The sequence below is a fragment of the Bos indicus x Bos taurus genome, chromosome X, assembly GCF_003369695.1.
Source record: "Bos indicus x Bos taurus breed Angus x Brahman F1 hybrid chromosome X, Bos_hybrid_MaternalHap_v2.0, whole genome shotgun sequence".
NCBI lineage: Eukaryota > Metazoa > Chordata > Mammalia > Artiodactyla > Bovidae > Bos > Bos indicus x Bos taurus.
The window spans coordinates 72,628,694-72,642,565 of NC_040105.1; the positions used below are offsets into that span (position 1 = coordinate 72,628,694).

At 34.4% G+C, this 13,872-nt stretch overlaps 1 protein-coding gene across 3 annotated transcripts in view; it reads right to left on the reverse strand.

Moving 5' to 3' along the window:
- Positions 1–13,872, reverse strand: part of BRWD3 (bromodomain and WD repeat domain containing 3) — a 156,966-nt gene that overhangs the window by 96,067 nt on the left and 47,027 nt on the right. Inside the window, exon 1 of one of the 3 annotated variants that reach the window (XM_027533284.1) lies at positions 3,809–3,829. The exons of the other annotated variants lie outside the window; for them this stretch is intronic. Coding sequence (XP_027389085.1) covers position 3,809 — 1 coding nt within the window. The 5' untranslated portion in view covers positions 3,810–3,829. Of the gene's footprint in view, positions 1–3,808; positions 3,830–13,872 lie in introns of those variants that run through there. 3 annotated transcript variants of the gene reach the window in all.

Consider the following 13,872-nt stretch of genomic DNA (forward strand, 5'->3'; position numbering starts at 1 on the left):
AAATCAGATGGAGAAAGAATCAGAATTATAGAATATATGATAAACTATTCTATAAAAATTAATAATTAAAATTGGAAACTACCTCAGTGTGGAACAATTATGAACTACAAAGCAAGAAATATGAACTTCAAAATATATGATGACTTAAATTATTTAAAAATACATATATATGTGCATAAACACCAGAAAGGAAAAGAAAAATGAAACCAACCACTTTGTGATAAAAGTATAGATTTTTTTTTTTAAGTTTCATTTAAACGCTCTTCTATGGGCTTCCCTGGCGGCTCAGACAGTAAGAATACGACTGCATTGCAGGAGACCTCAGTTCAACCCCGAAGTTGGGAAGATCCCCTGGAGAAGGGAACAGCTACCCACTCCAGTATTCTTGCCTGGAGAATTCTATGGACAGAGGAGCCCGGCAGGCTACAGTCCATGGGGTTGCAAAGAATTGGACACAACTGAGCAACTTTCACTTTCACTAACCATCTTTAAACATACATTTTTATCTCAAACACAAGTTTTCTATTAGGTTCTGTAGTCCACTAACAGCTATTCAAAAAATTCCAGTATAAGGTATATTGCATATTCGACAGCATAATCATCAAATATTCCTTGTTTCCTAACTCAGCAATCTTTTTTATATATAAAATGATATATATATTATCACATGAAATGATAATATTTGTACATTTTTCTCAGACATTTGGTAATGTCAACAGGCCTTAGGTTCTATATTCAATAAGGAGTTCTGTCAACACTCTTCTGCATGTATTCTCCATTTAGCCACTATTTTTCAGCACTGATGTTTTTTGTTTTTCTCACATCTTTAAAGAGCATTTTATCAAGAACATTTTCTGAAATTTGTAATGGCTGATAAATGACTATAAAAATACAATTAAAAAGAGTTAGCTTTTGACCAATCCTTGAGTATTTTACTAGAAAGAAGTGAATCCCATTCTTCTAGCATGAATATATATAGCTCCTTTGGGAGAGAAGGATGCTTGAAGTTCCTTTCCTCAAAAGTAACAATAAAATAAAGGGACACACATACACAATTATTACTGTGTTGTATTTAAATGTCTCTATCAAGATTACTATGGAAAACTATATGCCAATAATATGGACAACCTAGAAGAAATGGACAAATTCCTAGAAATGTACAATCGCCTAAGATTAAACCAGGAGGAAATAGAAAATATGAATAGTCCATTAGCAACCAAATCAGCGGTTACCAATGAAGAGAGGAAAAGGGGTAAGAGCAACTTAGGGACAGGAGATTAAGAGATACAAACTACAATGTATATAAGCCACAAGGATATATATTGCACAGCACAAGGAAATATCACCAATATTTTATAATAACTATAAATGCAGTACAATCAATAAAAATTTTGAATCAATTATATACCTGCAAATAATATTGTAAATCAATTATATGTCAGCTAAAAATAAATAAAAATAAAACAGTCAAAAATAAAAAGTATATGCCAAATTTTTAAAAATCTTTAAAAATAAATGTCTATTAAATACGCTATTTGAACACATTAATTCTTTTGTTAAGGTTTTTAAAATAACATTTATTTCTTAAAAGTTAACATGTGCATATCAGGAAATCAAAAAACACAAGAAGCAAAAAACAAAATCATTCATAATCACAAGCAGTTTACCATCTGATGCGTTCTAGGTCTCATTTTTGCATTTTCACAACTAAGCATCCATTTTTATGTAATTAAGATCTTACAGTTAAGTATCATGCTGTTTCACACATCATAAATATTTACCATTCCAAAGTCCCAAAGCTATGAGTATTTTGATAACCAAGAATACATTACACCAACTCAATCTGGAAGGAAAAAAATGTAATCCTGCCTTTGTTGCTGACAAAAATTTCAGAAAAGATAAAAATGGCAACAGGTCTTTAGATAAAGATATTGGCAGTTATGATTAAAACACTACATTGTTTCTTCTTCTATTATAAGCACAAGATAAGAGAGGAGCAATTTAAATTTTCACTCTAACAAAGTAAAATTAATGAGAAACAACTACAAATAAAAAATTCCCACAAACTCTATACCAGTATATCGAGTATTCATTATCACACTCTCAATATTTAACCTTCTATCTACAGTATTTCAAAAGCAGGTAACAGTTTTAGTATATATAATTAATTACCTTGATTAAAGTATTTTAAAAACACTATAAGAGTAAATGTTATCTCAGCCTCTATTTACTAAGGACTTTAGCTCTCAAAGTTAAAAAAGTGAGATTACAACATTCAAAACACTGGTAAGAACAGGGCAATCAAGCAACATAACTTTAGTCAGAACAAAATGTCTGCTTCTTCATCCACTGTTGTAAAGGATTTGGCAACCTTTGAAAAATAGCACACATTAATTAGGACACCTTTCTATCTAGGAAGCTAAGATAGTTATAGTCAGGTTCGAACAATCAACCACAGAGTATTTTCTCGAGTAGTGATGTGAACATGCCAACTTTATCTTGAAATTCATTAAGAATTTTTGAGAGAAACATCTTTGATGTCACAATAAAATGTTGACAAATTACTCAAATATAAATATGCATAAAATTTATTTAAGTACAAAATATTATATTCAGAATCCATTATGTCTCCTAAATTTTTTTTTAATTTTTGTAGAATAAGCTTCCAAACTGTTCTCTAAAAAAATGATATATGAACTAACTCAATAAGAGACCAAAATGCTTAAAGATTCAAGTAATAACAAGATAAGACTTACTCTACGTATTTATAAACTTATTAAGTCACAAAATTAATAAACAGCTACAAATAAAGTTATTGCTATATTTCTTAAAACATATTTGTTCACAACCTACTATGAGCTAAGCACTGTGACAGATTGAGGAAATACAACTTATAAGTCAAACAAGATCCCTATCCTTCTGGAATTTACATTATTCTACTGGGCAAAAGCTTTAATCATTTACTTAACTATAGGAATGAATAAGATATTTTAATGAAATTATCTACAGAAATATATATAGCTCTCAACATGTTTTTTTTTTTTTTTAATAATCTCTGCAAGTGATGCTGATACTGTGCCCAATTAGGGATCTACTCCAAATTCTCTCCCCACAAAAGTATCCTTTCTATAACATATCTGTTTGAAGGCCTTTCAGACTCTTCCTATACACTTCTAATAAAGAAGAGATTACTTCTCAAAAATTGCTCTAATTTTGGAAAGACTCTTTCTTTAACTAAACTCAATTGCTTTCCCCATAACTTTCAGAGAATAACAGTTTAGCCCTTGAGAGCTACACATAAAAGACAAGTCAAATCCCTTTGCTATATGGTAATTCATGAAATATTTAAACATCACTATCATTTGCACCTTAATTTTGTCCCTCAACATGTGAGGTCCCCCTTTACATTACTCACAGCAATAATTTACAAACACCTTTCTTTCCTATCATTCCCTATAGAAAAAACACTTTCACCATAAAACTACTGTGTTTGCTTTTTTTTCTGGGAAATACCTAGTTCATCAATATCTGAGCCTCTTAAAACAGTAAGAACTGAGCAAAATATCCCAGTAGTCTAATCAGCACAGAATACAGGGGATTATTTCCAGCTACACCTCTACTACATTAGATTTCTAAAACAGCTGCCTTACACTACCTTACATTAGCCAGATTAGTTTGACATTCCTTTTTAGTATACATATTTAAGTTCCAGTGACAACCTCCTTAAAGAACATATCTGAACCATTTTTCTAGATTTCACATATATGCATTAATATATGATATTTGTTTTTTTCTCTTTCTGACTTACTTCACTCTGTATGACAGACTCTAGGTCCATCCACATCTCTATAAAAGCCCCAAGTTCGTTCCTTTTTATGGCTGAATAATATTCCACTGTATTTATGTATATCTTCTTTATCCATTCATCTGTCATTGGACATTTTGATGGTTTCCATGTCCTGGCTATTGTAAATAGTGCTGCAATGAACATTGGAGTACATGTCATTTTGAATTATGTTTTATTCAGGGTATATGCCCAAAAGTGGGATTTCTGGGTCATATATAGTTCTACTTTTACTTTTTTAAGGAACCTTCATACTGTTCTCCACAATTTACATTCCCACCAACAATGCAAGAGGGTTCCCTTTTCTCCATATCCTCTCCAGCATTTATTGTTTGTAGTTATTTTTGATGATGGTCATTCTGACCCGTGTGAGGTGATACCTCATTGTAGTTTTGATTTGCATTTCTCTAATAATTAGTGATGCGGAGCCATCTTTTCATGTGACTCTTGGCCATCTGTATGTCTTCTTTGGAGAGAGGTCTATTTAGGTCTTCCGCAGAACCTATTTCCAGGGCAGGAATAGAGACACAGACATTGAGAATGGACATGGGGACACAGAGGCAGAAGGGGAAGGTGGGACAAACTGGGAGATTAAGATTGACATATATACACTACCGTGGGAACCTGCTATAAAGTAAAGGGAGCTCAGCTCAGTGCTCTTTGATGACTTAGATGGGTAGGATGGGGGACGTAGGAGGGAGGTTCAAAAGGGAGGGGATATATGTATACATACAGCTGATTCACTTTGTTGTACAGCAGAAAAACAACATGGTAAAGCAATCATACTCCAATGAAAAATTAAAATTAAAAAAAATAAAAGTACACAAAGTTATTAAATAAGCTTGTCTAAAATTTTCCTGGGGTTAAAGCTAAATTCACCCATCAATAATTTCAAGATCTATTCTTTGTTGCTTTTTGTATACTTGTTCATTGGGTATTCCCATTTCTTTTGTCTACTCTGTTTGCACAAAGAATACCTAAATTAGTTCAGTATACCAGGACTTAATTTATTTGAAACTCTTAAAGTAGCCAGGTACTCACTCATATATGAGATTTTTTTTTTCACCACACTAGCTCTACCCTCTACCCTTTACAGTTTAGAAATCTTTCTCTTGGATAGAGAAGACTAAAGCAAAATATAATTATCCCCAACAGTTAAAACTTTAGTAGTTAATTTATCCCATCTATTCCTTTTTAATAAATCTATAAATTCCTTCCCCATATGCTAACTGGAACTTTAAATGTGTTTTGAGGGTATTCTTACATGGATTAACCATATGAAATTGTTAATATGCAATCATTTTCTACAAACAAAAGTAGTAGTTTTAAATGCCTCAACATAATAACTAAATTGGACTTGGGAGGAATGGGGAACATTCATTTTTAGTTTGATCTAGATACCTGCTTTTTTACCTCTTTACTAGGAAAGCATCATTCATACTGCCCAGTCTTTAATATAATCCTATATAAATTTATCACTCAATTTCTACCCACTGTAGTACAGCCAAATTTTCGTCCATAGGTTTATAAATACATTTAACTTGCACTACTATGCCTCACCTTCACAATAGATATGTTTGTTTAGGACCAAATATAACCACTCATCACATTTTAAGCACTAATACTATTTCAAGTTTTGAATCTCTTTATGTTAAAATTTCTAGTTCACTCTGTTGCATTATATCCAATATTTAAAAATATCCTGTCTAACTTAAATGTTTTCTATTGTGAATTACTGGTTACTTTCTGCTTTATAGGTCTTTTCCTCATGTTATACCTGGAATACTTAATCACATCATTGGATAATTTTCTTACAGGTAACTTTACTAGTGTCACTAAAAAACAGTAACTTAAACTTATTTTGGCTTAATATACTGCGCTTTCTCAACATCAGTTAGAAGTGGTAATGAAGAGTAAAAGGGAGAGAACACAGTAATCCCGTAAGAAGCCTCAAATTTTATAAAGAACATATTAAAGAAATTAATTAAAACTGAATAAAATTCACATAAATGTTCTCCTGAAATCTGTCATTTTATTCTATTAACATTTTAAATGCTATTTAGTTACATTGAGAAATGGATAATGATGGCCTTTGAAAAAAGAAACAAAATCCCATAATGCAAAGCAAATAATATTCTACTGTATTATTGGATATTAATGCACCATTTAATGTAATCAAGTTCTATTTGTTTCAAAATTACAATACAGAACACTGTATTTCAAATTAATAAAGTTAGAATCACACTGACTTTTTTCATCTAGTGTTCAATAATAGCTTGAACTTCCTCATGCTGTGACATCCTGAATTTTTTATAAGGATGTGCTTCTTTTCTTATGTTACTCTTTTCTTCACTTTCCTCTCCATTAAGTGGTCATCCATCATTTCATATGAAAAAAAATTATAAAGTATCAATAGCTGGTAAAATTCTACTGTTAGAAAAAAGTGTGCATATTTTAGAACATTTGTTGAGTATAGCACAACATGTACTATTTGTTATCTTGACTTCAAAGGTCAGTGCTAGACCTTCAAATATTAAATGATTAAAAAAAAGACCTAAAAAATATTAGAAGAAGCAATAACAAGGACAGCAAATCCAAATCAAGGACTTATTACAGGGTGGTTGTATCAAGAAAACTTTCATTAGTACATCAGCTTATTTCTACAATTGTTCAAGACAACACAGTCTGTTCTCCTAAATCCAGTCAATAATATTAAAGCACCTAGATCAGTAAGCAGGAAGAAAGAGAAGGATCATTGCAATTGAAAATGCACAAATTCTGTGGGGGAAAAAGTAAACACAAAGTACATTTCCTTCTATTATCTCCATACATGAAAAACAGAATATTATTAGACCAAAAAAAAAAAAGATTAGGAAACCTCTGCTAAAACATGTTGAAACAATCATATAACAGCAGACAAAGACTACAAAGTAGCAAATAATCTTAAAATTGGGGAAATTAGTAATAAAGTATAAAATATTTATCTTATACTAAATTTAAGGTTTTGTATTTTACATACTTAATAAAAAATGTTGATTTAAAATGAACATTTCTTTAAAAATAAAATGAATATTTCTTTTAAATCTCATAGTAAACATGATTTCTTGAGAGGATACAGCTATCAATAGCAGAATCCAAACTTAAAATGCACTAGGGGATTGATGTCAGCATTGTAGCAGTTGAGTTTTTTCTTTTTTTTCTCTCCCCTTTGATGAAAAACTAATTGGACAATGATAGCTGAAAACACTGCAGTCATGGGAAAGGACATGCAAGTACATGAAGCTAATAGAAAACCCTATTACCACAATTTAAAAAGACCTTCTGTAAAACATATTATAATGAAAATTTCAGAAATCAATGATAAAGAAAGAATATTAAAGGCAGCAAAAGGAAAAAAAATAATCTACAAAGGAAATCCTATTAGGCTATCAGCAGATTTCTCAGAGAGACTCTATAGGTCAGGAGAGTGTGGAATGATACATTCAAATTATTGAAAAACAAACATTGCCAGCCAAGAATACTTTACCCAGCAACGTTATCCTTCAAAAGTGAAGGAGAAATAAAGGATTTCTAAGGCAAACAAAAGCTGAGGGAGTTCAACACCAGTATACTTGCTTTGAAAAGATATGCTATAAGGAGTTCTTCAAGTTGAGGAAAAAAAAAAAAACACTAAAAAGCAAGATGATAACATATGAAACACTCTGGTAAAGGTTAAAAATGGACAGAGTTAGAAAACTATAATTCCATATTAGAATGGTATGTTAACTCCTTAACTTTAGTATACAGCTTAAAGGAAAAGACTATTAAAAAAGACGCTTGTTCCTTAGAAGATCATATGACAGGACACAAAACAAGTCCTAGCAAATTTAAGAAGACTAAAATCATTTTGACTATCTTTTCTGACCATAATGGTATGAAACTACAAATCAACAAAAAGAGCAAAACTGGAAAGTTTACAAACATGTGAAAACTAAACAACACACTTCTGAACAAGCAATTGTAAAAGGAAAAAACCAAAAGGAAATAGAAAACTATATGTAAATAAATGAAAATGGAAACATATCAAACCCAATGAGATGCTGCAGAATGTATCAAAAAATTAGAACAATTGGGAATAGACAACATCACTTCAAGAAACTAGAAAGAACAAAGTAAAACCCAATAGCAGAAGGACAGAAATAAGAGATCAGAGGGAAAATAAGTGAAACAGACAAGAAAAACAGTAGAAAGGTCCAACAAAACTAAGAGCTGGTTCTTTAAAAAGATAAACAAAATTGACAACTGTAGCTAGACTAAGAAAAAAAAGAGAAGACTCAAATAATACTGCAGAAATATCTGGTTGGCCAAGAAGTTCCTTCGATTTTGGATTAGAAATATTTGGTTGGCCAAGAAGTTCCTTCAATTTTGGATTAAAGACACATTTTTTTCATTTTCACTGAGAACTTTATTGCACAGTGTATCACTATTTTGTTCCACTACCTTCTGCCATTTTTCAGGCAACTTTATAATTCCATCTTTACGAAACTTTTTATTTTTAAGCAAAGAACTATTCCAGGTGCCTTTTAACAGTCTTCCAAGGAACTGAAATTTTTTCCATTAAGAGAATTTTGTCAAGATCGAAATAAATGGAAATCCAAAGGTTCAGTGTCTGATCAATATGGCAGATCAGTGAGAATTTCTCAGCCAAGCCATAACAGTTTTTGCCTGGTCATCAAAGAAACATGTGGTCTTGCATTAGCCTGGTGAAAGATTATGCATTTTCTGCTAATTCCAGATGCTTTTCATCAAGTGCTGCTTTCCATGGTCTAAATGGGAGCAGTACTTGTGGGAGTTAATATTTGGTTTTCCAGAAGGTTCTCATGATAGAGGACTCCCTTCCAATCCCACTATATGCACATCATTTTCTTTGGGTAAGACCAGCCTTTGGTCTGGTTGGTGGTAGCTTATTTCATTAGCCCCACACTCTCTTCCATTCTACATTATTATACAGTATCCACTTTTCATCATCTATCACAATTTGTTCTAAAAAACAGAACATTTCTGTTATGTTTCAGAAGAGAATAACATGCGGAAATATGGTCAAGAAAGTTTTTTCACTGAATTTATGTGGAACACAAACATCAAAATGATTAATTTACCAAGCAGGTGTAAATGATTTTCAACACTTGATTTGGATATTCTGAGTATGTCAACTATCTCCTATGTGGTATAACACTGACTTCTCAATTAACGTCCCAATTTGATCATTATTACTTTTGACTCGTCTCTGCAACCATGGAACATCATGCAGTGCGAAAAAAATCCAGGACAAAACTTCACAAATCACTTTTGACACATTTGATCAGTCACAGCACCTTCTCAATATACTGCAGAAATCTTTTTTTGTATGTTTAAGTTGCATTTTTACCTTTCTTGAAATAATAAAGCATCATATGTCAAAATGTTGCTTTTCATCTTCAATATTAAAATATTAAAATATCTTCAATATTAAAATGGCTACACAAAAATTCACCAACTTTTAGTAAGTTTTTTTCTTAATGCACGCTGATATGATAGCGTCATTATACACAATACAACCTAAGAAAACTATTTCAAACCAAGTTAAAGACAACTAAGAACCATCTCTCGGGAAAAAAAATGATAGATCTTTTTGGCCAACCCAACACAGAGGTTCGTAAGAGACTACAATGAACAATTACATGCCAACACTTAGATAACCTAGAAGAAATGGATAAATTTCTAAAAACGCATAACCTACCAACAATGAAGCAGGAATAAACAGAAAATCTGAACAGATCAATAACGAGTAAACAGACTGAATCAGCAATCAAATAGCTCTCAAAACAGAAAACCCTAGAACAGATGATTTCACAGGCCAGTTCCACCAAAACTTTCAAGAAGAATTAATGCCATTCCTTCTCAAACTCTTTCAAATTGTAGAGAAGTGAACACTTCCAAATTCATTCTACAAGGCCAGGATTACTCTGATACTACAGTCAGATAATGACATTATAGGAAAACTGAAGATGGATATCTTAATGAACACAGATGCAAAAAATTCTCAACAAAATATCAGCAAACCTAATTCAAGAAAACATTAATAGATCAAGTGGAATTTATCCCTAGGATACAAGGATGGTCCAGCATATGCAAATCAATAGATATAATGTAAAACAATAATAGAATGAAATATAAATATCACATAATCATCTCAAAAGATGAAGAAAAAGCATTTGAAAAATCCAACATCCTTTCATGGTAAAAATTTTCAATACATTGGATATAGAAACAGCATGCCAACATAATAAAGGCCATATGCAACAAATCCACAGTTAACATCATATTCAATGGAAAATATCAAAAATTTTTCCCGCTAAGACTAGGAGCAAGACAAGGATGCCTACTCTCACTACTTTTATTCAGGTTAGTACTGAAGTCCTAGACAGAGTAATTACCTAAGAAAAAGAAATAAAAGACATCCAAATGGGAAAGAAAGAAGTATAACAGTTGCTATTAGCAGATAATAGGATTTTTCTTTTTTTTGAGATGATATGATTTTATACATGTTAGAATAAATCAACACATTCAGTAAAGTTTCAGGATGCAAAATCAACATAAAGATAAAAGTTTCACTTCTAAACACAAAAATTAATGAAACATCTGTAAACAAGCTTATTCCATTCACAACAGCATCAAAACCAACAAAATAGGAATAAATTTAACCAATAATGTAAAAGATCTATGCAAAAAAAAAAAAAAATACCATAAGACTTCTTTGAAAAAAATTGAAGAACAAATGGAAAGAAATCCCATGTTCATGGATGGAAAGATTGTTAAAGTGTCCATGCCACCAAAAGCTACCTATAGATTCAATGTAACCACTAATGGCATAGTTCAAAGATATAGAAAAGACAATCCTAAAATTTGTACAGGAACCACAAAAACACAAGAATAACCAAAGCAAGCCTGAGAAAGAACAAAGCCAGATGCACCATACTTTCTGATTTCAAACTATACTACTAAGATATAGTAAAACAGTATAGCACTGGTATAAACACACACCCACATACAAATGGAACATACTGAGAATCCAGAAATAAGTCTCTATGTGATAGCTTATGGAGAATGATGTTGGATTTATGACCTCCAAAGAAGATTTAGCTTTGGGATCAGGGACCAGGCTTGATTACGCAGAGCTTTCGTGTGGCAGAATTTCTATTACAGTGAAAAAGGACAGAGAAAGCTTCTGACATAGACATCAGAAGGAGGATGGAGAGTGCCCCACTTGCTAGTCTTATCAAGGCCTTATATACTTTTACCAGACCCACTCCCACAACATAGATCTTGAGTGAACAAGATTAGAACTAACAATAGAAAGGTCTTACCAGACCCAGTCCCAAAACATTTCTTAAGAAAATAAGATTAGAGAGGCAGTCCTAAGATTGCAGAGGAATAGGACACGGAGACCATTTTCTCTCCCACAAATTCATCAAAAGAACATTTGAACCTTGAGTAAATTCCACAAAACAACTTCTGAATGCTGGCAGAGAACATCAGGCACCCAGAAAAGCAGCCCATTGTCTTCAAATGGAGGTAGGAAAAAATAGAAAAGACAAAAAGAGAGACAAAAGAGGTAGGGACGGAGCTCCATCCAGGAAGGGAGTCTCAAAAAGAGAGAAGTTTCCAAACACCAGGAAACACTCTGACTGCCAAGGCTGTGGCGAGCCTTAGAACCACAGAGGACAACATAACTGGGAAGAAAAATAAATAAATAATTAAAACCCACGAGATTACATGCCCAAGGGTAACACCTCCAGTGGACAAGCAGCACAGATGCCTGTATCCTCCACTAGCAAGCGGGGGCTGGGCAGGGAGGCTCGGGCTGCATCGCTTATAGTAAGGACTGGGCCCAAATGCCCCGAGGGCAATCTGAGGGAACTAACTTCGGCTAGCAAATCAGACTGTGGAATAATTACCATGGGAAAAGCCCTAACCTAAGACACCACCAGGCCTGCTCACAGAACAAAGGACTGAGCAGAGCTAGCTGGCTGCAGACCATCCCCCTCTGGTGACAGGCAGCCAGAGCTGGAAGGGGGCAATTGTGGCCCCAGAGAGGCATTATTTACCAAACTGCAAGCAGGCTTCCCTGCTAACTAAGACTTCCTGGGATTCTGGATGGTCAATAACCGCCTGAGAAGGTGCGCCGGTTGTACACCGAGAAAACAGCGGCAGGGACAGGTGAGGCGATAAGTCGCAGGAACCGCGCTCGCCAACACCTCATCACCTGAACTGCTCAGACCTGGGAAGGGCACAAAATGCAGGATCAACCAAGTCTGCGCCTCTGAGGACTACCCAAGTACCTGAACCTGAGCAGCTTAGACCTGGAAAATGCATACAACACAGGGCCGGTCTCAGACAGTTCCTGGCAGAGCAACCAAGAGCCTAAGCAGTGTAGACAGGGAAAGCACACACACCATGAGCGGGGTCAAACCCAATGTGGCCGAGATACTGCCAGCACGTGCCAGTGTTATTTGTTTGCAGGGTCCCTCCCTCACCACAGCACAACTGAACAAGCGAGGCTAAAAAAGTGTCCACCACTGCCCCCTTGTGGCAGGGCAGATATTAGACACTGAGTTCAGTTCAGTCGCTCAGTTGTGTCCGACTTTTTGTGACCCCATGAACTGCAGCACGCCAGTCCTCCCTGTCCATCACCAATTCCCGGAGTTCACTCAGACTCACGTCCGTCAAGTCGGTGATGCCATCCAGCAATCTCAACCTCTGTCGTCCCCTTTTCCTCCTGCCCCCAATCTCTCCCAGCATCAGAGTCTTTTCCAATGAGTCAAATCTTCGCATGAGGTGGCCAAAGTACTGGAGTTTCAGCTTTAGCATCATTCTTTCCAAAGAACACCCAGGGCTGATCTCCTTTAGAATGGAAGAGACCAGCAAACAGAAGAAGCTAAAACAGAGGGATCCACCTTGGAAGTGACAGGTGTAATAGATTAAAACTCTTTGTTACTACTGACTACATAGGAAGGGGCCTATAGATCTTGAGAAATATAAGCTTAACAAGGAATTATCCGAAAATGAACTGACCCCACAATGCCCACAACAACACCAGAGAAAGTCCTAGATATATTTTTACTATTTTTACTTTCTTTTTTTTCAATTTTTTAAAATTTTTAAGTCCTCTATTACTCCTTTATTTTTCATTTTCATAACCTACAGTTACTTTGCAAAAAAAAAGATACCCTAGTTTTTAAATCAAACTTTATATATATATATATATATATATATATATATATATATATTATAATTTTTGTGACTTTTTCTTCAATATTGTATTTTTGAAAATCCAAATTCTACTTTAGATTTTTAATCTTTGCTTTTTGGCTTTTGTTATCAATTTTGTACCATTAAAAACCCAATCTTCAGTACCCATTTTTACGTGGGAGCAAGATTACTGGCTGAACTGCTCTCTCCCTCTTTGGACTCTCCTTTGTCTACACCAGGTCGCCTCTATCTCCTCCCTCCCCCTTCTCTTCTCTATCCAACTCTGTGAATCTCTTTGTGTGTTCTGGATGGTGGAGAACACTTAGGGAACTGATTACTGGCTGGATCTGTCTCTCTCCTTTGGATTCCATCCTTTATCCTCCTGGCCACCTCTGTCTCCTTCCTCCCTCTTCTCTTCTCTGTATACCTCCATGAACATCTTTAAGTGGTCCAGACTGTGGAGTGCACATAAGGAAGAGATTACTGGCTAGCTTGCTCTCTCCTCTTTTGATTCCACCTCTTCTCATTCGGGTCACCTCTAACTCCCTCCTCCCTCATCTCTTCTCCATGTAACTCTGTGAACCTCTCCAGGTATCCCTCACTATGTAGAAACCTTTCATCATTAACCTGGATGTTTTATCATCAGTGCTATATAGATGGAGAAGTCTTGAGCCTACTGTAAAAATAAGACTGAAAACCAGAAGCAGGAGGCTTAAGTCCTAATCCTGAGAACACCAGAGAACTCCTGACTCCAGGGA